The sequence below is a fragment of the Symphalangus syndactylus genome, chromosome 6, assembly GCF_028878055.3.
Source record: "Symphalangus syndactylus isolate Jambi chromosome 6, NHGRI_mSymSyn1-v2.1_pri, whole genome shotgun sequence".
NCBI classification, from domain to species: Eukaryota; Metazoa; Chordata; class Mammalia; order Primates; family Hylobatidae; genus Symphalangus; species Symphalangus syndactylus.
The window spans coordinates 36890480-36917259 of record NC_072428.2 but is presented as its reverse complement, the minus strand read 5'-3'; the positions used below and the strand labels follow the sequence as shown (position 1 = coordinate 36917259).

The 26780-nt window shown below is 44.6% G+C and overlaps 1 protein-coding gene across 1 annotated transcript in view; it reads left to right on the top strand.

The window, feature by feature from the left end:
* Positions 1-775: 775 nt before the first annotated feature.
* NAV2 (neuron navigator 2) overlaps positions 776-26780 on the top strand; it is a 782645-nt gene continuing 756640 nt past the window's right edge. Inside the window, exons 1-2 of the mRNA XM_055282148.2 lie at positions 776-851; positions 5929-6583. Coding sequence (XP_055138123.1) covers positions 6509-6583 — 75 coding nt within the window. The 5' untranslated portion in view covers positions 776-851; positions 5929-6508. The remainder of the gene's footprint in view (positions 852-5928; positions 6584-26780) is intronic.

Sequence of the window (26780 nt, the reverse complement as noted above, 5' to 3'; positions counted from 1 at the left end):
CTCTCATGTGGGCACTTATGTACCAGGCCACTCCATGAAAGAGAGATAAGTAACATGGGGAGCACAAGCCTCCCAGATTCCAGAATGGCCCTGGGTAAGACAAGAAGAATGAATAACTGTCCGGTGATGGGTAACCTTGGGGATAGGATGCTTTGCTCTCTAGGTTACAGAAGGTCTGGCTGTTAGGTGGCCCAGGGATCCTTGTTCTGCATGTCCAACAAGCAGAAACGGGTCTTGATATGGAGGCAGATTTCAGTTCGGTGTTGGAAAGAGCTTGCTGTCAACCAGAGTTCTACAATCCGGAAGGCAATAAGCACTGTCTTGGGAGCTTCAGAGAGCTCCATCCAGAGAGGTGTTTGGACACAGGCTGGACAGCTCCCTGATGGGATCCTGTCCAGGAGATTCCTGGATTTAGTGGGAGGCTGAACCAGGTGCCGGGAGGCATCTTCCGACTCAGGTTGTCCAACGATGCAGGTCTTCCTTAAAGTATCAGGTGCGTCTGTCCCACAGAAGAAGGGCGTTAGCAGGCATGATTGGCATGTCTCTGCCTGGCAGGTCTGCCATTGAATAGCAGCAGCTCCGGAGAGACCCTCTCTCTTTCTCTGGTCCCCTAGCTTGGGAAAGGGCTCGGGACCCTGGAAAGGGACCGGGGTGGCGAGGCCGCCGATTGGCAGCGAGGCGCCATGTGAACTGCACTGGTTGGCTGGCGGGAGGGAGGAGGAGGCGGTTTCCCGGGTAACGGGAGGGCAAGGAGCGGCTGCAGCGGCAGCGGCGCGGCTGAGAAGCGCGGGCCGGAGTGCAGTGCGAGACCGGCTGGAGGAGGCGGCTCCGCGAAGCCGGTGTGGGCGCAGGTAGGAACCCCCTATGCTGCCTCCCCCAGGTCGGGTCTGGCTGGACTGCCGGGCGGCGGGACCGGCCTGGGAAAGTTTGCAGTGCAACTGGATGGGCAAGGAGGAGAGGACTTGGGGATGCTCTGTGCTGAGCTCCGGGGTCCAGAGCAGGGTGGGGACTGCCGTTGGGGAGAGGACCGGCCCCTCATTGAGAGGCTCGGGGGCCACACCTCTGCTGCGGGACTCTGACCGAGGGCCAGGGTCTCTCAAGCCACCCGACCGCAGCATAGATATCGGGCCAGCGGGCACATAGCCACCCGTGCACGATGACGGCCGGCGGGCCCTTGTTCACAGATGCGCTGGGAAACTCTTCCCCAGCAGATGCGGGGCTGGGCGCCCGGCGCAGTGCTCCGAGGCTGCTCTGCGAGCTCGGGGGCGCACTTTCCCTGCCTCCAGCGACACTGCGCACGCCCCCATCCGGAGTGGGTGTGTGTCCCTCTGGGCGTACGTGCCTGAGGCTGTGCTACCTCCTGTGCGTGTTCTTGTGTTTCTGACTGTCTTGTTTGCGTGTCTCTGTCGGTTCCCCTCTGCGTGATTATGTCTCTGGGTGTATCCCCGCTTCTGGGTCCCTCTGTGTTTGCTGTTGGCATGGGTGTCTGTGAACGCCCTCTCCAGGTGCTTGTGTCTGAATACCGCTGTTTGTGGATCCTTCTGTCGGCGTCTCTGTGTTTTCGGTCTGTGTGTGTCCTCCTCTCTGTGTGCTAGTCTCTAGGTGTATCTATGAGCGTGTGTGTTTTCTGTCTGCGCCTCTGTTTTCTAGCTACATCTGTCTCCGAATGTAGGTCCAGTACCTGTCTGTGCGGGTCCCTCTGTGGGGGCGTGCTTCCTCGTCTGTGAGCTGAGCTTCTGTGGTTATCTGTGTATATGGATGTGCGTCTGTAAGTCTGTGTGTGTGTCTGTCTGCATGTCTGCGAGTATCTGCTGTGCTTGTGTCGGTCTGTGTCTCTTCGCTGTGCCTGTCTGTCCATACGTGTGTATGTGTTGGTGGGGGCGGTGTAGGTGGATCGCATCCGAGCCAAGCCGGGGGCAACAAGGCCAGGCCTGCGGTTCCCCTGGCTCTCGCTCTCCCACGCTCTGGTTAGCTGCGGGCGGCGGGCTAGGGCACGGGTGGGGAGGGGGCGCCCGAGCACTGGGAGCCGCGGTGCCTCCCGGGTGTGCGCTCCGCTGAGCCGGCTCCTTTCTTGCCTGCAAAGGGACTTAGGCGGCGGCGGTGGCAGCCCGCGTCGCCCAGCTGGGGCCCTAGTGACTTATTTTTGTGTGTGATCCTTTCTTTTCTTCAGGGAAGAGGCGGGAGCACGCTCCGCTCGCTCGCAGTGCACAGATAAAGGCGCCAGGGTTGGCGGCTGGGTCAGCCCTCCCTCCCCTGTGGCTAAGCAGAAGTGGCCGGCTCGCGGGCTCCCTTTGGGAGCAAAAAAGCCCCTAGATTAGAAACTCAGCCCGGAAACCACCATGTCTCCTTGGTTCTCTTTCATACCTCTTATATAACTTATTTATTGATTAATGAAAAGCTAGATTTCCAAGAAGCTCTTCTGTTTCCCCTATTGACACCAAGGGCTAATTAAAAATGTGATTTTGGTGATGAGTGTTAATTAGACCATTGGAAAGACCCTTCTTTTAGATGCACCCCTCTTTTAGAAGCTTAACTCCAGGTGTAAGATGAAACAGGTCAGGCCCCCCAACCCTCCAACCTTTAATCCAGATTTAAAAAACAGTTTCCCCAGTCCTGGCAGCCACTGGAGAGAGGGACAAGAGTGAGGAAAAGGCCAAAGGGGCATTGCCTGATTTTGAAAACTTTGGGAAAATCTAAGGATATTTTGCCAAAGCTGGGCTCACAATTCCAACACCCACAGCAGAAGGAGCAACTTATACCTAAGAAGGCCTGGCCTGTGACTTGTCTGGCACCTGGAATCCTAAATTGGCATTTAACAGGGAATTAAGTTTTACTGTAGGAAGGGACTTCAGTGGGTCCCTCTGAAGGATGCCTCTACCTCTAAGACTAGGAAGCTTTTTCCTGTACCATCTATGTACTGGGCTGTATCTCCAAACCTGTCTTTAACCTCTGCCCCCCCAACCCTCCCACTCCCGGGGAGGTTGCCCAGAAGAAGAAGGATTTGGGCAGATGTGGAATGGGAGTTTGAAGTCTTTTGGAGGCTGTTTGTACCAGGCAGGAAAAAGTCTTGGCAGTGTGTTCAGAAGATCTTCAGTAAGACTGGGCTTGTCTTCTGAACTTTGAGGAAAAGCCAGGGCTTGCCCTCAATGCTCCCCACTCATCTTATGGTGCAGTTTGGCCAGGCCTTCTTGTTTTTCTCCTTTCCCTTGCAGCTGCTCCTGGCTGACTTATGACACAGAGAGGAGAAGCTGCTGATACATTGCTGCATTTAGGGATCAATTCAGCAAGCATGTTCATTTCTCAACAATTCAGTTAAATGTTCCCTGAGTCCTTTCTTTCAGCTCATTTTCATTCAAGTGTATTTAAACATCCTGAGATTTCTCTGGCAGTAGGAAACCAGAGCTTTTATATCAGGGCATACTCTCTTGAAGTCCCCTCTGCCCAGTCAGGAAATAGACTGGATGTGGCAGCTAGCTAGCTGACAACAGCATCCTTGCTTCTCCTCTTTCTCCTGTGATCCTCTCCTCTCTGGCTCCAGCACAAGGACAGCAACAGCCCCAGAACTGGTCTCCTAGAAAAAAACAAAAGGCTCACAGGAGGTGTTGAACATCCTCCCACTTCCTGCTGGTTGGGAGGTATTTCTGTGGCGAGAGCGTCTGTCCCCATGTGCACTTGGGGCGTGTGCGCCGGCTGGTGTGATGGGATGTGACAGGGTCTCACCCGGGAGGGAGCTCCAGCACACGGGCCTGGCACAGAGTGCAGAGTTGTTCTCCGATACAGAGAAAGCCCAGAGCTGTCAGTGAGGCAGCCCCGATGGAGAAGGCCTTCCAAGCAGGAGACACTTTTTGGCACCTGGCTTTTTTTTCTTTTATTATTATTCATGAGGAGGGCCAGTAGCTATGAAAAGTGTAGATTCTGAACTTAGCCTGCTTGTGAACAGCCAAACAATATTACTCCTTCCAGAGCAGCATGGATATGAGCAGGAACTTTGAAGTCAGACCTGGGTTCAAATTTTAGACCCACACTTCCTCTCTGTGTAACTCTAGGCAAGTTACTTGACCTCTCTTATCTTCAGTTGTCTCATCTCGAATACAAGGCTAAACATCTTTATTTGAAGCAAAAGAAGTGACACACAGCATGCCCTTAACAGAGATGTGCTGAATAAATGAATATATGAAGCAGTAGCTAGCACTCAGCATAATAGCAAACATTCAGTACATGTTAGCAATTATCATTTGATCACATATTCTGTGTTAATAGGTGATCTTGATTTTTCCAATTTTATTTGGTATCATTCTCCTCACTTTATAGATGAGGAAACTGAGATTCGGATTAAGTTACTGGCTCAGGGTCACACAAGAAGCTGTAGTGTTGAGATTTGAACTTAGGTCTGCCTGAGTCTTTTAGTTTGAGGTTTCAATTGGATTCAGAAAAGGGTAATATGTATAGCCATTTTGTCAGAGTTTACTTGCATTGTGGTCTGGAGCTAAAAAGAATGATTCTGAGGTTTCACCTTTGCAAAGGATCTCTTGAAGGGGCTGTGGAGATAGTGGTGATGAGCAACAAGAGAGTGTCTACTTTTTTCTAAAAGCTCAGCTACTTCCTGGGTCAGCAGAGGGCTTCATTCTGTCTATAATGTCACCCACTCTTGGGTATACAAGATAACCTTCTGAACATTCTGCTCCTCACTGATTCTTACCAAATTCAGAACATCTGTGACTTGGAAATTCACTTGCAGAAATCTGTTCTGGCTGAGTGTTTCACGTGTGTGGGACAAGCCTTCAATTAAGAGGGATGTACCTGCGAAGTTACATCCTCTCTGCTGCTTCTCTCCTAAGCATCTGCTAGTCCTTCTCCTCCTCCTCCTCCTCCTCCTCCTCCTCCTCCTCCTCCTCCTCCTCCTCCTCCCCTCTCACAAGTCCTCTGTGGCCGAGTCTCATGTCCGCCTCTTAACCTGCTTTGGCACTGAGCTGTGCGGAAGCCTTTTGTGATAGGGGATGGCTTCGGCCTTATTCCAAAGTAGCCACCAGTCAGGACAGCTGCAAGGGAGGGTCTGTGGGTTTCTGTCTAGTGCCCGCTGCGGCCGGATCTGGCCACAGCTCTCCCGGAGGCTGGCATGGCCTGAATTGTGGAATGGCTACTGCGTTCATTACAAATGCTGGCAAGACTAGTGCCTTTTAGTAAAGAGCTCCCCACCCCCCATTCCTTTCCTTCCTGATGGTGCTGGTGTTGCGGGAGGAGGCATTCATAATTACTTGTTGATGCATGATCTTCATAGGATCCTCAGATATGTCCACACCTCTTGGACTATTTATGGGAGGGTGTACCAAGTGTGAATATTTTTCTTGGTGCAGAGGTCCCTTCCTCTCTCCTCCCTCCCTGTCCCTCCGAGCTTCTGTGACGTCAGCCAGGAGGTGACTGAGTGTCTGCTTTATCTGCAGGTTCCCAGGCAGGGAATGCGGCTCCATAGACAGTTGCTTTTCCGCCCTGAGACAATCTCAGCTGCTCTTTCTCACCCTCCCTGAGGACCCTGGTGTCTCGCCTGCCATACACTGCCTCCTGCAGCTGTAATTGGGGGAAAAATGTTGATGCTTTGTGCTTCACAGACCATTGCTTCCCTGTCTCTTCATACTTTGGTGCCTTATTCCTCTGATGGTGATGATGATGATGATCATGCACCCCATGGAAGTTTGAAAGGTAACTCATTTCCAGCTCCGGTGTGCTTATTTCCAGAACGTGAGAAGTGGGGAGCCTGTGAGGCCCCTGGAGGTTGCTTGTCCATGGATGTGCTCAGAGGAGCTTGGAAAAAGATCATCGGCTGCTGCTTGGTTCAGGCCTCACTATGTGGCTCCAGATGGTGGGAAAGACAGCACAAATCTGTACTTTTCTACAAAAGACAAATCTGACTGTTGAACATTTTCTCCTCAGGTATGAGTCTTACACCATGAAAGAAGATGACAGCCCAGGAGGGGAGCCACCGCTGTGATGAACGCTTGCAGGAGCCATGAGGGGCGGCTTTCCGCGCAGTGTTTGCAGTGATTTATGGGAGTCAGGGGCCGCCGGAGAGGGATGTGGATGTTATCAGCTTGGTGGATTAAATGCCCATTTACATTGTTATTGACATATAAATTATCTGTGCCAAGGAGACAGTGAAGGAAAAGGTTTCTGGGGCAGTAATGTGGTATGTGCCTCAGGATATGGACTTGTCTTTGCCCAAATTTGTCCTCTGGGCTCTCATGAAGCGAGTCTCAGATCTAAAGTAAAACCCCAAGACTTAGCTCTCATGATGCCGGCAGCAGTCACCCTCATTGCAAAGGCAGCGGTACCAAGTGAGGTTCCCGAGTGGATTTTAAGAAGACAGGAAGACCTTTGAAGAGGTGGTGCTGATTTCCTTGGCTGGCAGGAACTCTGTCTGGCGGTTGCATGCATCACTTTTGTGTGGGTTATTTCGTTCCTCTGTGGATTTGGAAGCATCGCTGAAGGAGAGAGAGGATTTCATTTCTGGGAAATGGAATCGGTTTCTGAGTCCAGCCAGCAGCAGAAGAGAAAGCCAGTTACCCACGGACTGGAAGATCAAAAGAGGGTAAGTGGCAGAACTTTGTTGGTTGATTGGATTACGGTGCTGGAATTGCTAAGTGTGATTCAGAGAGCATTGGTGGTCATCACTGAGCATGCTTGTCTGTCTTTCTCTCCGGAATGAGGTAGCATGGTGGCTTGAGATTTGCTATGTCTTGATGCTGGGTGTCTTGACTTACTGGTAGGCAAGAAGAAAGACAAAGAAAAGGGAAAAAAATTCAGTCCTGGCAGCCAAAAAGGCAAAGATTTATAAGTGTTAACTGAGGGAGTTAACAAAAAATGTTGGTGTTCTCAAAGTCCAATATGAGTTTCTTTGTACTGAAGCCTCCTTCGGGATTCACACACTCTTAGCACCTTTTGGAAATGTTGCTTCTGACAGCGGAGGTTTTGTTTGAATTATTCTCTGTGTGGTTGGCTGGCTCTTGTGTTTATGGATCAAAAACATGTTCTACTGCACTCTTTGGCCCTATCCGTAAGAATGTCACAGTCATTTAAAATGGCCTGTTGAGTGTAGGTCATTTGCTGTCATTGGTCTGAAAGCTGCAGTCACCCAGGACCTGTGTCTACCAGTTAAAGTTCAACTTGTCTTTAAAAGGCAGACGCGTTGGGGAGTAGCATAGAGTGGTTGGTTGTCTAGGAAGAAAGTTGAAGCTACATCTTCTCACTCTTGGGGCATAGCTAAGACCAGGGAGTGGCAAGGGTTAAATACAGCTCTAGCAGAGTCCAAATTTGTGTTGAACTGAAAATAATTTCTGATATTTCCTTTGAAATGTTGTGGATGGTAAGAAAAAAAAAAAGACTTCTGATGTTCTTTCAGAGTGGTGTGGGTATCCCTCTCCTCCTGAGTCTCAAAGATTGACTGTTCCCAGTGTGAAATACACATGGAGATGAAAACTGTCCTTCTGACTCTTCCCTATAATTTTATATGGCTCTCTCTCTCTCTCTCTCTCTGTGTGTGTGTGTGTGTGTGTGTGTGTGTATGAAAAAGGATTTTGTATTGCATTTTCTCTGACTTTCCAAGGATAAAAATAAACAAAAATAAACATTTTATAAACATAAATATTGACTCCATTCCTAACAAAACATTCGATTTCCGAAACTGCTGTCACTATAATTTGGGAAGAATGCCCACTATCCTGGGAACCTAGATAAGTGGGATTTGTTTTGTGGTGTTTGATTTATTAAGTATATAACCTACTAGACCTATCTACTCCTATTTCTACGGAAGCTTTTGGAGAGATAGGAGAAAAATCAATAGTAGTTGTGAACAGAACCCAGGATTGATTGCATTTGACTAAGTATTAGCCAAGTTTGGTATCCAGACACTTAGTGGAGGAACATTTGGGACCTCTGACACTGTAGACAATTTTAATTGGGCTGGTACAGCAAGATAATATGCAATTATGATGGCTTCTTTTTGGCTAGGTGTAGATGTCTGCATTTCCCATCTGTTCTTGGCTCTGGCTGCGTTGGGTCCACATGTACTATGGAGCCTCTGGAAGTAGAATATAACCCCAAGTGAGGCTCTGTGGCAGCTGGGGTAACATCAATTGGTCATGCTCAGCTGACATTCATTTTAACTTGAACTCTAGCCGTCATGGCGATTATTAAATTTATAATGATATATGTAAGATCCATTTTAATGACTCTCCATGCTTGGGTGAGCTCTCACTTGCACTGGCAAAATAAGGCTTAATAGAGTATTACATTTCATCTTCTACTGAATTTTCTGGGCTGTGGTTGAAACTTTGCGTAGAAAGAATTAGATTGTTTTTCCTGATAGGCATTGTGATCGAGTTCCACATTGCCCAGAGTACAGTTTCTGGGCTTCTAGAAATACCGCCACTGCAGTAGCTTCTGTTGGCGGCAGCAGCTTCTGTTGGTGTGTGCATGTGTGTGTTTGTGGGTAAACATACACCCCATTTGCGTCAAGTGTGAAGCTAAACAAGCCTCTCAGCGTGCAGCCTGGAATGTCTTGTCCATGAAGCTGAAAGGCGACTCTACAGTGTTTTGGCTCATATACCTCGAGTGAGCTGAAAACTCCTCTTCAGGGGGGATTGGCTGAAAATCCAACAAAGGCACAATCGAGGCATCTGCTGGAGAGCTGGGAAGTCTCCACCAGCATGCTTAAGTTACCAAGCACTCGTTGGCACCAGATCCTCCTGGCATTTCTGTCTATGTGTAAGAAATGTTTAGGGAAAGACAATTGTGAGATAAGTCAAGAGACGAGGCAGAGGGCTAGCTAGATTCAATTTTGCTGTATTTCCCAATGTCCCAAGAAGGAAAAGCCGCTTCTCATGCACCTGGTTGTAGCTTGGTGATTGTTTGGGGTTTCATATGGATGAAATGGCTAGTTTAGGGCCAACTAGGACCTGGCTCTTTGTGGGTGCATGCATATACCTTCTGCAGTGAAAAGTGTCATGGACTATAGAACTAGAGACCTGGGTTCAAATGCCAATGGTGCTGTGTGCTAGCTGTGCAACCCTGGGAAACCTACTTAACCTCTCTGATTTTTAGAGTCTACATTTTCAACATAGGACAATGGGGATTTTATTTTAGGAATATTATTAAGATTAAATGGAATAAAGCTGGGAAGGACTTTGGCGCTTGGTAAATATTTAAGAAATGTTCTACATATCCTTGGGATAGATTGCAATGTGGGCTTTCATTTTTTCCTTTTGTTCTTAGAGGGCTGCATGTGATTTTATTTTGAATCTTTAAAAAAATACTCAAGTAATACATACACATCACAAATTAGAACATTATAGAAGAATACAGAATATAAATTTCTCATTTCTCTAATTCTATCCAGCAGTGACTGCTATTAACAGTTTCGTACATATTATTCTTGACTTTTTTTGGTTTGTGTTTCTTAATAAAATGGATTCATGCCATACATATTTTTAGGAAGCTTGCTTCGTCATTTAAAATAATGTGGGTGTCTGTCTGAGTCATTACATACACACCCAAATCATGCCTTTTAGTCACTGGATAGAGTTACACTGTAGAAGTGCCAAAATTTATATAACTAATCCCTTATAGATGTATATTTAGGATGTTTCCAGGTTTTTGGTTTGGGCTCTGTTTTTTGATATTACATAATTCCAGTATTCATCTATTCAACAAGTATTTATGAAGTGCCTCCTTGTGCCAGGCACTTTTCTAAGAGCTCAGTATAAACCAGACATACAAAGCCACTTTTTTCTTGAAGCCTATGTTTTAGATCAGTGCTCTCCAACAGAACTTCCTGCAATGATGGAAATGTTCTATTCGTGCACTCCATATCTGGCTACGGAGCACTTGAAATGTTACTAGTGTGGCCAAATTTTTAATTTTATTGAGTTATAATTAGTTTAAACTTCAATAGCTGCATGTGGCTAGTGGCCACTGTGGTAGACAGTACCTTTCTGGAGAGCCAACAACAGGCGAATAACTACACCATCTATTTCCAGACACTAGCCTATTCTCTAAAGAAAATAAATAGGGCAAAGTTGGTGTAGTGAGTGAGAGAGGTATACATTTCATATTTATGATTATTCTTGAATTTCCCTTTTAATTGATGCATAACTTAGATTCAGTAAAGTGTGTGCTTTTAAAGCTTACAAATCAATGAAGATGAATTTTTCTACCTCGTACACACCTATGCAGCCACAGATGCATAACGTATCAAGATCTAGACCTCTTCTCTTGCCCCAAGAGGATGAGCTTTAGCTGGGTATAAGGGGATGCCTCCCTGAGGAGGTGTCTTCTGAGCAGAGACCTTAGCGGCTGGCCGTGGGAAGATCAGGAGGCAGCCCTCAGATGTGAATGTGCCCACTTGTCCCCTGTGCCAGGAGAGGTTATCATTCAGAGCTCTCCAAGCTCCTCCCTATTCCTTTGAAGACTTACCTGGGTGCCACATATAGATGGCAGCTCTCTTTGCATCCCTAGCTCTTGTCAGATTCAAATTCTGTGCTGAAGTGAGGAAAAAGCCAGGGAGACAGGGGGCTTCTGCATAGAGAAATTCAGTGAGGTAAGTATTGTTCAGTGCTCAAAGAACCTACTTAACTAGCATAGATGGGAGAAGTAAAATTTCCCTGACAGACACCTATTGATCAGTCAAGGGAATGACTTTTTGATTGATTTTTCTCTACTCTTCTTTAGAAGTTTGTCCTTCACAGACAGAGGTTTCCCACAGCAGATGAACACTGTAAAATAAGAATTGTTGGTTTTTTTTTTTTTTTAAGATGCTTGATGATTGAGTAGTGACAAAGATGGTTCAGTTTGAATATTCTCCTAGCTGTCAGCTTCTCAGCATGAAAGCTTCCTGGAGCCAGTTTTTAAAAATGTCTTTGGAGAGTGTGAACTCAGGCTTAGTGTAATTAAAATTTCCAGGGTTGGTTGAACTGCTCTGGATCTGCCAAACCCTGCCCTTCAAAGGGCAATATACTATCATATTTGCCCCTTCAGCCTCTTGTCTTCCTTTTTATTAATGGCATTCCCAATTTCCTCGTCACTTGGGTTTGCAACTCAGAATTGTTTGACCTTCTCCCACCTCTCAGGCCCACCACCTTTTTTTCCACTCATCAGCCCTACTTGTTCCTGTGCCACATGTATCTGGCGCCTGTCTGTGCTTTTTAGTTTCACTGCTACCACCATAGTTTCAGGTCCGGGAATTCTTGCCCAAGTAGTGGTATAGCCTTCTGGCTGGCTTTCTTGTTTCTGTTTCTTCTTCTTAAGTTTATTCTCCACTCCTGGCTAGACTACTTGTCCCAGAGTCCAGCTATTGTTATCCTACTCAGTGGTTTCCCACTTCTTCTTTCAGAAGAAGCCATCCTCTCGGCCCTTGGCAATTTACATCATCACTGACTTCTAGGGTATAATGGATGAAAGCTAGAATCTCACTGGAGTCTCGTTGACCTCAGTGTTAAACCTGGAGGCATTGTATACACCCCTGGAGCTGTTTCCCCAGTGGTATTTACATGTACATAGGTTACAAGATGCTCAACACTGTGCCTGGCACATAAGTATTCAGTAAGTGGGGATTACTGTGACTACTATATTCTCCTATTCTCTTACCCAGATCTCCTCTTCTTGTTAAGCTCTGATTGCTCTTTCCTGAACAGACCTTACATTTCCCCCCAGTTCTGAGTCTTTGTTTATGTATCATGCCCACCCATACGGAAGGCCCTCACTCCCAGAATCCTCATTTATCTTCCATGTAGAATGGATCCTCCTCCTGTTTCTATACCTTGCTTAAGTGCAGCCTGGGTAGGAGTTCACCACATTCTCCTTATGTCCCAGACATTTTCCCACGTGTCATATCTCTGAACCAGATGGTTGGCTCCTTGAGGAGGTCTTGCCCATCTTTTCATCCCCAGCATGTAATAGGCTCCCAGTAAATATTGGTTGAATGAATGAACGTTACTTATAGGATTGAGATTCCTCTTTCCCTGTGGTCATGAGGTGAATCTGATCCTCTTAGGTTTAATGTGTTGTCTACTCATAGAGAGAGGAGGGAGAAATAAGATTCAAGGGGACATTTAGGAGTTCTCTCCAGTCATCAAAACTTTTGATGAAGGAAGTCTAGACTGGGTCTGGTGAGTAGAAAAAGGCATATTGAAGTCATGATTTGAAGGAAGAAGCAAGAGGATTTGCATTAGTGACTAGACCTAGCAGATGGAGGCCGATGAATCTCAGATGTTGCCAATCTTCAATGCATCAGTGGCCGACGGGGACTGGCAACCTTCTGGGTGGAGTGACTTGAGGTAATGACACCTTCTAATGCTTCGCATGGTAGAAGTGCCTTTGCACTTCATTTGTGCCAGTGGAAACAGGACAATTGTTATTCCTTGTAGCTGTAGAAGGAAAACAAGTGCTTTAAAGTAATTTTCCCAAACACGAGTGGTTAGATTTAGTGAAGTTTTTGGAAAGGATTAAAAAAATTAGATCAATAGGGTAAAGACAGGGAAAGTAACTAACATATATTGAGCAACCTCTGTGTGCAAGGGAGGAACTAGCATGCCTTTTACTTTGTCTCATTTAGATATCCCAAACCCGTGATGTAGGTATTATTAATCTGTTTTACAGATGTAAAATCTGTGATTAAGGGACTTCTCCAAGGTTCCACAACTGATGTTGTCTGCTAGACTCCAGGAACCCACTGAAATTTTACCTTGCCAATAATTAAAAATTATTTTCCCAACATCTTTGCATCCATGCATAAGTATGTACACACACACACACACTCCCACTCTCAATGTGACTGTGATTAGGATTGCTTTCCACGGAATAAAATGGCCTTCTTCAATCAGTAGTGGAATTTCCTGTCTCACTGTTACCACCCTAGTTTAAGGTCCAGGAATTCTTGCCTGGATGGTGGCATAGCTTCCTGGCTGGCTCCCTTGTTTCCATTTCTCTTTCTTCAGTCCTGCATGGTACCTGTATGACATCTTACAGATGTTTTGTTTACCCGGGAACAATGCCCATGTCATTCAGAAAGTCAGGGCTGCATGCCACCACCCTCCCCAAGGTCAATCCCAGGCCAGTAGTGAGGCTGGGCTACTTTAGAGGGATTTTCCTTGGCCATAGTGATATGAGCTCTGGGGCGCTGAAGATGTGGTTAGGAGTCTGGATTGATGGATACTGACATGTTTGGTGAGGATGAGGCTTCAGCCCCAGCTCCCCAGATGAGCTGAAATGCTTGTTTCCTGGCCTGGGCCAGTGTTTGCTGCTGCTTCTTTGGAGCTGGAGGTAGCAGCAGTTACAACTGGTCTGCCTTCTGACAGGTCGCTGCCTGTAGGGCCCACCTGTCTTCCTGGTATGAATGAAGGGAGTGTTAAGCAAGAGCTTAGGATGGACAGTGAAGACCTACCACAGCACACTTCAAACATCACTGAAAAAGAATGGAGAGAGACTGTAGCCAGATGCAACTACATTCAGTAAGCTTTGAGACCCGACTCACATATAGGGTCAGGGGAGAGGATGGCAAAGGGGTCAGACCAATTCCCAGCCTTCATCTCAATGAAGAGAATGTGAGATAGCACGATTAGTCTTCATTCATTCATTTATTCATTCATCCTACTTTATTTACTGAGTACCTACTGTGTGCCAGCCAGCCACAGCATGAGGCACTGGGATCATGATGATGAGCTTAGATATTGTCTCCTGTCTCTGGGCACTTCCAGTGTCTTGGAGGCAATTCAATCAGCAGTGACTGTGTTATTAGGTAAGCATCCTTCTGGTTTGGAGAGGTCAGGGAGGACTTCTCTGGAGGAGGGGGAATGTGAGCTCTGCCTATAAGGGGCCAAGTGAAAGGCACACTGAAGAGAGGACTAAATAAGCAGCTCACAGGGGAACCATGTGGCGTTTTGGAGGGCTGCAACTGGGATGGATGCTGGCTGTTATGGACTGAATTGTGTTTCCCAAACATTCATGAAACCTTAACCCCCACTGTGGCTGTATTAGGGTTGTTTTCCAGGGAATAAAATGGCCTTCTTCAATCAGTAGAAATGAATGCTGATATTTTTTATTTTGGCTTAATTTTCAACAGTGAAGACAATTTGACATTTTTCTGGACCTGATTTTAATGATGCTGGAAAAGTCAGGTTATTTTTGGTCCTTAAAGCTGCTAGAAGTTGAACAATGATCCAGGCACCCTCATAGGTGGCCATTCTCCATTTATTTGATAGATTCATGTAAATTGCACAAGGATAGCTCTGAACATAAGTAAACTGAATTTACTTTGGCTTTGCAGCCCTATCCCAACCTGGCTTCCAGAAACCAAATCATTGAGTCCTCAGCACAAAAGAAGGATGAAATTTAATGCTACGTGGTACGCAGTGCCAGCCCTCCCACTGGCATCCTGTGTAGAGATCCAGGATTGGCACATTTGTTAAAGCCCTTTTACTTACCTGATCTCTTTAGACTTAATTTTATCCTATTGGTCTGTACTGTGTCATTATTTGTTCCTTTCTTAAACTATCTGAAGTATGGTTTTAAACTGGAGGGAGAAAGAGCGGCAATGTCACCTAGGTTGTTTGGTATTTGTTAATCACGTAACTTTGAGACTTTATTAAGCGGATAATTTATTTAACCTTTCTAGCCTCTCCATTTTCATTATGAAAATTAGGATGCTAATAATAAAACTTTTGGTGAGGATTATGAGATGTAATGTGTTTGAAGATTTAACACAGTACTTATCACGTAAGTATTAAATGATATCTATTATAATTCTTATCATATGTTTCCCTTGCATTATTTTGCAAAAATCCCTGTAAGAGGCCTATTGGAGGAGTAAAATGGGGATGGGGGTGGGTGGCTGCTGCTACTGCATTTGAGTTTCCTTTTGGTTAACTGAAGGTCACATAAAATTCCTTCTGGTTTAAACTTGTGTTATGCACATCTTTCTAAAAGAAAGTGTACTTTTCTGTTTTAGAAGTACAGTCAGTGGAGACAACAAAATCTTCCTTTAGGTAGCAGTCCTGTAATAACTACTTTGACTTCATCTTTCCACACATTAAATTACAATCTACAGGACCCTGGCATGTAGGGATTAGGTTAAACCTTTTTATGTGTGTCTAAGACACCCCTTACAAGTCACATTTTTACTTGAAAATTTTTTTGAATTTCATTTGATACACTCTGTGGCATCCCCTATAACCTCTGCACCAGGAAAAAAATCCTGGTTACCTAGAGGTGGGTTACAATTAATCAAGGTTTTCCAAAACCCATCCTAGGCTACTTTGCTCCTAAAGCTTGGATCAGATTCTTCCATGCCTGGGGTTTGAATCACAGTAATGACATCTCTGACTCCCATCCTCAGGGCATTAATTTTTAATCTTCTTTCTCGTTGGTATAATTAGAAAGAGAGGGATGTGGGGGCTGGGAAGAGAAATGAGAGGAGATGTGGATGGCAGAGCAGGAGTGGATGTTTTTTTTACAATGCAGCTTCTTCCAAAGATGAGGAACAACATTGCAGCCTTGCATCTGCATTCTGAGTTCATTTGTAGGGAGGAAGCAGAGGCAAATATGAGACTGGGACAGGTGGCTGAAGAAGCCAAGTCAGGGTGATTCCTGACATAGGAATTGGAGGTCATTTGGGGAATGAGCCAGAGCCGTGTAACTGCATATGTTAGAGAGGAAAGTTAAGAACTGGGCTTGGATGTACAGGGGATTTCTTCCTTAAGCTGAGTAAGTAAAGTTACCCAAAGCTGTATCTATTTCCAGCATCTACACTCCCTTAAATCTCTGGGGTCACAGTGAGACTTGAGGGACAGGAATCAGGATCTTGGTTACAAACAGCAAGATCCTATGTCCTTCTCTTGTGAAGCCATCATAGAGGTACCAATCTGGATACCTGGGAACACTGTGCCTTTATGTTCAGAATCCAGGTTTTTGTCTGCTTCTTAGGTGAGTAAGGTTCCTTCAGACCCCCTCATCCCACCTCTTACACAGAGGTGTGTGAGTCTAAATTTAAGTTAAAATATTTCTCCTTGTTTCCACTGTTATAATTTAAAAATGCAATAAGAAAAAATCCTTAATGATATGAGAAAATCATCATGAGAAGCTAAAAAGTAGGACAAATAATTGTTCTTAGATACCCTTTGCATCTCACATGTGTAAATCTGTATTCAATTGTTTACTGAAAGTCTCTCTTTTTCACTAGCCGTTCAGCTGCATGTTTGTTTCTGTATTCAGAACACATATTACAGTGTTCGGCATACAGTAGATGATCAGGAAATATTTGTTGAATGAATGAGTGACAGTCAACCTTCCAAATAAGAGGGCAAAAGGGAGAGTTAGGACTCTCCTTTGACTCTCTGAGTTAGATTCTTTGTGGCACAGTGCAGTAGTTTCTTAGAAAGGAGAAGGATTTAATTGTCTTTGATTTGGGATGGGAGAAATGGTGTCTGGCAGCACTGCTTAGAGGTAAAAGTTCTGCATTTGTGAGTCTTTATGTGTGTGAGGATTCATAACTGTGAGGACCCAGTTTTATTATTGTGAATCTATTATCCCTGTCACCCCCACTGTAGAGACATGCCTTTTCCCTTTGAAGTTCCACGGGTCCATGGTGACAGGTGACCTGGAAGGTCATTTCATTGATGTCTGTGTTGGCTGATCATTTAGAGGTAAGATAAGAGGCAAGAACTGTGGCTCAGATGTACCCAAAAGGGGATGTACTGAATAAATCAGTGCAAAATATGCCCTTACATGTTGCAGCACAATGGGGCAAATTTTGAGAGCAAGTAATGAGGAGTCTCAGTTTCTGAGGGCAGAGTCAGTGTCCTGTTGAAGCCCGTGGAATGTTCTGAAATAGAAACAAATGACGTCACCAGTCATTTAGAAATGCTTACCCAGAAGAGAAGGTGGAATGGTGTTATTCTTTCCAAAAAATAGAATGCATTCAAGAGAAACAGCTTTGAGCAAAGAGACGCTAATTAAGGTTGTTCCTTTGAGTGTCAGCCAGGTTTCAGGAAATCAGGGGCTAGAGATGCTGCCACGCGTGCCTCCTTGGCTGTCGGATCACTTCTCTGCCTGTCTTGGTTCAGCAGGTCCTTTCTCTCCTTCCTAATACTCTTCCTCCACTGCTTCTTATGGTTTCTTTCTCTTTCCTCTTCCCTTCGAGGCTGATCCTCATTGCCCGCACCCACCATCACTACTCGTCTCTTTCAATATCACTGTCTACTGAGAACTTCCCTCTGGGTTTCTTAGTTCAGAGTCATGAATTGATCTAATTGGCTTATTCCATCTTGTGCCTAGAAACTGACAAAGACTCTTTCCTTGACTAAACTTCATTTAGGCTCCTTTGAGCTGTCTCTTCAGCCAAATCTCAGCCTTGGCCCCCATCCTGTCTTTGGCCTGCCAGCCTGGTCTTAGCAAGAACTGTGCCAAGTCAATTATTAGCACAATCTTCCCACCCTTAAGACCTGATCAAGTTCCTCATTCCCCACCTTTGATGTATGTGTCCTTGACCTGTCTGTAGCAAGCATCCTGTTAGGTCAGTTTAGCAAGAAGCCCCCTATCCTTGACATGTCCTCTTGGTAATTTTCCACCGATTGATCCCCTATCACTCTGCCCATAGGCTATAAATCCTCAGCTGTCTTTGCTATATTTAGAGTTGTGCCCAATCTCTCTCCCCTATTGAAATTTTTGCTTTTATTGCAATAGTCTTACATAAAGTTCTCTTCGACTGTTTTAACAAGTGTCAGAAATATATATTTATGTAAACAAAGCAAGTCCATAGAGATATGTCAGCCACCCAAGTTCTTTGTCTGTCCCTGGACCAGTCAATTATCGCTAGGGTAGGGACAGGGTCACATGGTATACAACCTAGCCCTTGAGGGTGGATCACTCCAGAAGAAGGCATGAGTGGACAGGCGGTGATTGATATCTCTAATCTATTGAGCAAAACCTGGTAGAAAGGGGAGGAAGAAGAAGGCTGGAGAGCAGGAGGCACTCTTTGTGGTAGATGGTCAGGGGAGTGATGGAATCATCTGTTGAATGTTTGTCTTTCCCACTGAACTGCCCCTGTCCTCGCAAAGCTCAGTCCAATGGAGCAAACAAGCATCAAGTGGATACTTAAATAAATGTCTACTTAGGTCCCACAAACTGGCAGATGGAATACACCAAAGAAGATGGAGTTCTTGACAATGGAAAACAGGAAGCATAATGATGAGGTGGAAAAAACTGTGACAACTGGAATGATCTGGATTTCAATCCTGGCCTCAGAAAGTCCTGGGAAAAAGTCCAGAAATCTTGGGAAAATTTTGTAACCTCGCTAAACTGGCTTAGATACTATAAAATGAGGATGGCAATAGTTTCTACCTTGTAGGGTTGTATTAGGTTAGATAAAATGAGTAAAGTACTTTGCACAATACCTGGTGTATTTTGTTGGTGCTGACTAAAAGTGAGCTCTTTTTTATGTCTCTCAGCCTCTGCTAAGCATTTTGTTATTGAGGTTTTAGTGGGTCTACTTTCGGACTACCATTTCTTGTCCATAGAAATCTGAGAAAAAGTCACACTTTACAGTGGACTTGGGTTCCAATCCCAGCATGTCACCTCTCGAGTGACAGGCATGACTGGGTGTCACATCTTATCCTTGGGTATCAGTTTGCTCCTGGACTGGTGTGAGATTCACTGACTTCTTCGTCTATCTAGCCTTTTGTGGGCATTTGGTATCTAGGTTGCTTTTGGGGATGGGGGGATCCTTCTGCATGGAAGGTAGGCCAAAGGTCCGGGCTCTAAAGTGTCTTCCTCCCTGGATGCCATCCATAGTCCTGAGGTCACTACATGAAGCCCAGGGAGCCAGCTTTCTCTGCCATCTAAGATCAAGGCAGCTTGAAAACATGAGTGTGGGATGCATGAGCTCTCTTATCTTGTGGCCATCAATCACTGGCAGGGCCTTCCATAGGACAGCAAAGAGAGAAACAGCAAATAAGCATTTGCATTAGTAGAACAACATGAAGCCCTTTGCCTATGGTAATTGAAAAAAAATCTAATTTCTGCTTGTGTCCCTGGAGTATCTTCCCATCTGGATTCCTATAGAGTCTCCAAATCTTGTCAACACAAGTGAGGTGGTGGAAGGAATTTGCCTGCTGGAGCCGGGTTAAGAGGAGAATCCCTAGGCTCCCATAATGATGCCCAAATATCATGGATTTCAGCTAGATTAGGGGGATAAGGTAGAGGGGATGGAGAGGAGGTGAGTGAGGACAGTGGCTCTGGATGCGGAGGAGGATGAGCTGGAGAGGGAGATGGACTAGCAACTGGTGAGGCCCTGTAATGCAGGTGCAGGTATACACTGTCACTTTAACCTCACTTGAACAGCACACACAAGAGAGTACTATTGTTCCCACTTTACAGATGGGAAAGTAAAGACTCAGAGAAGTTAGGTAACTTTCTCATGAGTCCAACAGCTAGAAGCAGTAGACCAGGTCTCAAAGCCAGCTCTGTGTGACTCCAAAGCCTGTGCCCTTTTCCATCACATACCATTATTAGACATTAACATTCCACTGATCTAATTTCTACCATATTATTACCACCTTATGTGTCTTTAAACTGACTCATTTTTTTAACTGAGCTTTGTCACAAGGATAATATCAATGAGATCTTGGGTTTTGATGAGCTACTTATTTTTCTAATACCCATTGAAATAAAACCATGATCATTAAATTTTTTAAAAGTTCATCAATGTACCACCTAAAATAATGTTGTATTTGTGTACACCTAAGATAATGTGTACCACCTAAAATAATGTGTACCAGGAGTACACAGACCAGTTTGGAAAGCACTGCTCTGTAGCATAAATAATAATATAATAGCAATAGATGACATCTGTAATTATTGGACACTTGCCATCTGCCATCATCATAGTGAGAAGAACACAGGTTCTGTAGTTACCTGGGTTTGCAATTCAAATCTACCATTTCTTGGACATGTGACTCTGAGAAACTTAGTTGTCTTCTCTGTGCCTCAGTTTCTTCATCTATAACATAGGATAGTAATAGTATTATTATCATTTAGAGCCATTTTGAGAATTAAACATGTTAATAACATTTAGAAACATGCCTGGCACCTACTAAGTACTATGTCAGTATTAGTTGTTATTTATTTATCAATTCATTCATTTGATCATCCAGTCATTCAACAATTAATGTTTGAACATGTTTTGTATATCAGACACTGTTCTATTATCTTTACAACAATCTGATGATGAAGGGTTTTTTTAAAATTATACTTTAAATTCTGGGGTACATGTGCAGAATGTGCAGTTTTGTTACATGAGTATACACGTGCCATGGTGGTTTGCTGGTCCCATCAACCCATCACCTACATTAGGTATTTCTCCTAATGTTATCCCTCCCCTAGCCCCCCACCCCCCCGACAGGCCCTGGTGTGTGATGTTCCCCTCCCTAGGTCCATGTGTTCTTACTGTTCACCTCCCACTTGTGAGTGAGAACATGTGGTGTTTGGTTTTCTGTTCCTGTGTTAGTTTGCTGAGAATGATGGTTTCCAGCTTCATCCATGTCCCTGCAGAGGAGATGAACTCATCCTTTTTTATGGCTGCATAGTATTCCATGGTGTACATGTGCCACACTTTCTTTATCTAATCTATTATTGATAAACATTTGGGTTGGTTCCAAAGGTATTATCATCATCCTATTTTACAGGTGAGAAAACTTAGGTTGAATAATTTTCCCTGACATCCCCCAGCTAATACATGATGAAACTGAAATTCAAACCCAAGTATGTCTGAAGCTCTGCTATTGTGATTCATTTCTATCCACGGAATACTTCTGATACCAAATTTGGGTTGTTCTTTTCCTACACCAACCAATTCTCTGACTGAGTGTCCTACGATTCAATTCAATTCTGACACTATCTGGCTGGAATTAGCATCAGAGCCCACAGGTTAAGGGCTCAGACCCACAAGACTGCCCCAACTTCAGATGCCAATTGCATGTCTAGGCCACCTGTACCTCTCACTGAAAGTTCCCAAGACTTTCTCTTCAGGTTTGATGATTTGCTAGAATAGCTCACAGAACTCAGGAAAACAGTTTGCTTATTATTACCAGTTTATACAGGATATAACTTGGAAAATGGCAAATGGAAGAGATGCACAAGGCAAGATGTGTGGGAAGGGGCATTGAGCTTCCAGGCCTCTCTAGGGGCTCCACCCTCCCAGCACTTCCCTGTGTTCTTCAACCTGGAAGCTCTCTGAATCCCATGGTTTATGGATTTTTATGGAAGTTTCACAACACAGGCATGATTAACTCAATCTCCAGCCCCTCTCCCCTCCCCAGAGGGTGGGGCTGAAAGTTCCAACCCTAATCACATAGTTGGTTCCTCTGGCAGCCAGCCCCCATCCTGAACCTTTCCAGAAGCCCACCTAGGAGTCACCTCCTTAACATAAACTCAGGTATGCTTGAAAAGTGCTTGTTATGAATAACAAATGGTGCTCCTTTCACTCCTATCACTCAGGAAATTCCAAGGTTTCAGAAGCTGTGTGCCAGGAATCAGTGATGAGGACTACATATATATTTCTTATTATATCACAGTATCACAGAAGCCGTAGCTGGTTCTCTTATCTGCTCTGCCATTGCTACCACCCCAGGAAAGGAAGCTCTCCTTCCTGACAGAGGGATGCTTGCTTATTTATTGCCCAGACATGTGACCAGACTTCCTCTTGAACCAACTGATCTTTGCCTGGTGTTCTGAAAGCAGCCAGTGTCATCCCGTCTGTCTCTATCTTCCAATTTTGATCCTAGTCATATGTGAATGGGTCTTCAGCTCCTGCTAGCCTGTTCTGGCATGTTTGTGTCCCCTGAAATGTCTACCCAGAGCCCCTGCAGTGTCTGCTTAGAGCCCCTGAACACAGTGGGTCATCACTATTGGAGCACAGGACTTCATGAGGGATACAGTGACCTGGAGCAGACAGAAGCCACGATAGCAGTACAACAGCCACATTCACACATGAACATCTAGTTCTGCAAATCTAAGGAGTTAAGGGTCTGTTTTCCACTGTATAAAATTTGCTTCACAGAAGATGTCATCATGGAATTCTTTTAGTTAGAGAACTTTACAAAAAATTGTCACCTCCTGTTATTTTTCACAAATTTGTTTACTATGCAAAGCTAGGTTTACCCATACAACAATATTTCGGTTTTTGTTTGTTCGCCTTCTATAGGAAGATCTCTGGGAAAATTTTTATTAATCTGAGCTTTCTTTTGAGGGCAAGAAATTCACCTCCTTCTTTTGGAAAGAATGAGCGACATATGATCCCATCTGAAGTTCTTTTCCAGATATGCTTAGAGCCCAAGTTTCACAGATATAGATGATAGAGTCCAGAGAAGACAATAGCTTATGTTTGGGCAAATCTCAGTAAGACTGGCTTTCCTAGTGGAAACAGAGATGAAATCTGTCTACCTTTACCTCATTCTTTCCAGTTTTCTCCAACCATCTACCCCAGTCACTGTTCAAGATTCATCTCACATCTCTATCCATTTGAAATCTTCTCTATCACTTTCCTCTTATTCTTTCTTCTCTCACTCCTTTCAGCTCTCTCCCTATTTTCCTACCCGATACATCATTTCACTGAATCATCTGTGGCTTAAGAGCATGGACTGTGGTCAAAATGATGAAAGTCCTGGTTCAGTGACCTTCAGAAAGTCACTTCACCTCGGTGTTCCTCAGCTTCCTTCTTTGTTAAATGGGGAAATCAACAGCTGTTATAACCTGGGCTTGGTATGAGGATCAAATGAGAAAATACAAGCACTTAGCAAGTATCCACTAGACAGTAAATATTCAGTAAATGCTGACCAGAAGCAGTAATAGTGGTAATTACAATAATTTTGTTCCCAATTAGACTCTAAGATGCTAGAGGGCAGAGATTGAGTCTCAGATTTGTTTTCTACCCTTCAGAGTCATAGCATAATTACTCAGTGTATTTAAAGAGGCTTTATATTTTATGTTTTCCCTTCTGTCTGCTTTATTAGAATTGGATTTAAATACACTTAGGGTTTTGCTGATACTTAGACCCATTTTATAGAGTGCATGAGTCAGTGATTAAATTGTTTGTTTGTAAGTGTTTATCTTCCTAGAGCAATAAGCATCCGGATAAAGCCTTGTGCTTTAAAAACTCCTGCTCTTGGTCAACTCGCTGAATGAGTGAAAGCCCAAAGGGAGAGCCACCTTTGCTCTTTTAATAAGTGAAAGTAGGCCTGATTATTGAAGGAGCCAGAGAGGAAGAATTAGAACAGCTCTAAGAATGGGGAATTCTTGTGGGAGTTGTCAGTAACCCAAATTATCTCCCATTTCAGCAGCCACTAAAAAGAGCCCCACCTGGCCCCTTCCTCTGGAGGGGTGACCTCTCCCCTGAGCCAGCATGATAGGCCCAGCTGGGGTGAGAAGTGAGCAGTCATTAGGGGTCAGGTTACCACTGAGCATGATGTCAGGGTGGCTCCTGGCTCCTAAGAGCCCCATGCTAGCCAGAGAGAAGAGGCAGTAGCTGTACCCAAAGACTGTGCCCCTCTGTGGAGCCCTGCTAGGCCTGGAGTTCTGGATGGATGACAGGAGGCTGTGGATGGCTTCTTCTCACCTGTAGGAGAGCCAGGGCTGCTCTTCCTGCTTCCTGCTTGCTTCTTCTAGCTGGGTTATCTTTCTGTAGCTTTCCTTGGGATGCCAGTTTGCAGAGGAAGGGTACCAGGAGCCCCTGGGTGAGCAAGCATGTGGGTGGATGAGTTGAAGAAAGGCTTCAGATCCCTAGGATGGATCTGCCAGAGCTGTCAGTGGTGGATCAGAGGCAGAGAGTGATTCTGGGAAGAGCTGGGTCTGGAATTAAACAGACCCCAGATAAAATCCTGGATCCAACTCTTACAGTGAAACCATATGCAAATCACCTCTCCCTGAGCCTCAGTTTCCTCATCTGTAAAATGAGGAGAATAGCACTTTTCAGGGATTTTTTTTTCTGTTTAGGAGAGAGCACCAAGGCTGTCTGAGAGACCCTGAGAAAACACTGAGAATGTGCACAGTGAGATCTGGACACATGGCAGCCACTTGCTGTCCCTTCCTCGTCCTCCCACTCTCAAGTATTAAATAGATAACTAGCTAGAGTATACTAGCTGCAGTTTAGGAGCTGCTATGATATTCTAATGATGTGTCAGCTCTTCATTTTTTGTTTAGTGACGAGAGCAGTTTTTCTTAAGTCTGATGAATTCTCTTTGGTATTTGGGTCATTACTCCAGAGTCATCATTATGCAGACAAGTACACTGAGGCCCAGAATTGTCATGACTAGGGTGGGAGAACAAGCACCAGGCTCTCAATCTGGGTCATGCGGCATCATTTGTAATGTCCTGGCCTCTCAATGTTCTCACAGCCTCTGAGCATTTGATTCACGGTTCCCTCTGCCAAGAACAACTGTCACATTGATTGTGCTGATCTATTTGTCCACCTTTAAGATTCAGATTGGAGTTGCCTCTTCTGAGAAGCCTTCTCTGCCTCCCACCTACCCACTGGGTTGGGAGCCTTTCCTCTGACTTTCAAGGCCCCTTGAGCTGACTTCTATAGTGGCACTTCTCACATTGTATTGAGGAAAGCTGTTTCCCTGTCTGTTTCACCTACTTGACAATGAGCTTTTCAAGGATTCAAGCCAAGTCTTACTCATCTTCATATTTCTGGTTTTATGTCTGGGACATTGTAGGTACTCCAAAAATTATTCATCCAAACAATGAATAAGTGAATAAGCAAATACCAAGAGTATAAAGTGCTCATGGTGGTGGGGTTTTCCAGAGAGCTCCCACTGGCTCTCTAGATCCCCCCACTCATCTGCTCTCAGAGTCATCTCTGCCTCTCACTGGGATGGTCTCCTTGCCAGTGGCCCAGAGTGCAGCTATTCCTTGCTTGAGTTGTATGTCCATCTTTGTGGGCCCTAAGGACTAGAAAGCCTCCTAAGTCAGGTCCAGAGAAGCCCAATGTTTAGGGTCTGCATTTGAGACAGCTCTTGTAGCTTTCTCATGGCTCTATCCTTGGCTGACATCCTCACAAGGACTGAGTTCCCAGAAGATGAATTAATGGACACATCATTATATTGTACCCCAGAGCTAGAATAAATAACTCTTATGTGCATTCATTCATTCACTCACACATTCATTCAATGCATTCCACCTTCCATTAGGACACATAATCACAAAGTGACTGTCTACAACTTTATCACTCACATGGCTCCTGTGTCATTCAGAATAGGCAATTAGATTTTCCCAAAGGCCAGATTTAGGGGTCAGAAGGGCAGGCTGATGGAGCATCGACAAGTATTCTGATGTTAGCTTTAAAATATGCAGTAGAATCCTGAAATAATCCGAAATAATATGTCTCTCCCACTCTTTCTGCTTCATATTCATGCACCCTCAATGTCCAGTAGCAGGTTCAGAGCCACAACTGCTATTTTTTCCTCTCCCAAGGCAAGGAACAGCCAGCCAGCCAGACCAAGAGGTCCTATAGGATTTGAAGTCCTTAGAATAGTGGCTACATTAAGTTTGCTTTTGGGTAGAAACAAACAAGCAAGCTTTCTCCTGGCCTCCCTGTTCATCTCTAGGTGAAGTGAAGAAAACTGATGGAATGTTAAAGGGGCCAAGTTTCCTCCCATCTACTGCAGCAGGACTGTATAAGAAGAAACTGGACCTGAGATGTGTGTGGCCTTGGAAGAGCCATTTCACTACTGTGAGCCTCAGTTTTCTCATCTGTATGATGAGGCTAGTAATCCCAGCCCTTTATCCCTTATAAGGTTGTTTTGAGGATTAGATGAGGTCATATTTGTGGAAATAAAAAGAACACTAACAGCTAATGTTCACTAGGTACTCATTATATATCAGGAACTGTTACAGTTTATATTTTATAACTAAAGGACCTGAGGCTAAGGGAAGTTAAAAGCCAAAGTCACACAGCAAATAAGTGATAGGGCATGTATTTGTTGTCTGACTCCAAAACCTAAGTAAGCTTTTAATCATGATACCATATATTTTTTCAGATTTTAGCTGTGTAACTTTGGACAAGCTACCTCCCTCTCAGGTCTTCAGTGGTGCCATCTGAAAATGAGGCATGTCTCAGATTAACGTTCAAGTCCCTTTTAGCTCCAAATTCCTGGTTATATTTTAACAAAGTATATAGACACACACCATAACTCTTTCTTTCTCCAAGTTTGGTCTTCTTTGAGCATGGAATGACTTGACTATTTGCAGACTCTAGCTGAGAAACTGTGCTGGAGAAGCAAGCAGATTGTAACGCACATCTAAATAGCAGAGCCGTTCCTAAGTGGGAAATGGATGTTGTAATACAAAGGCAGTTAGCAGGGTCCTTGGAGGTTTCAGCAGGATGTAATTATGGTTCTTTAAAAAGAGGCTCGCATATGTTTTTGAGCAAACTTAACAGATGCCCGGATGTCATGTCTATATTCTTTAGGGAGTCTAGGATGACTAATTTTCTACAGCAACTTCGCATAGCACATTGGGATGACCAATTTCAAATCAATTCCTAGGGTGCAACTTAATGAAAGCTTTTATTGATGATTCAGATTAATAATCTAAAAACCTTTATAAAATGACCACAACTTCATTTCTGCCTGGTCTACTCTGTGTTTGATAAACAAGATAGACAGTTCTTTCCATAGTTATCACTTAATGTGATTTCGTTTTAAAAAGAAATCTTTAACCAGGCCTGTTCATGGAGACTGAGG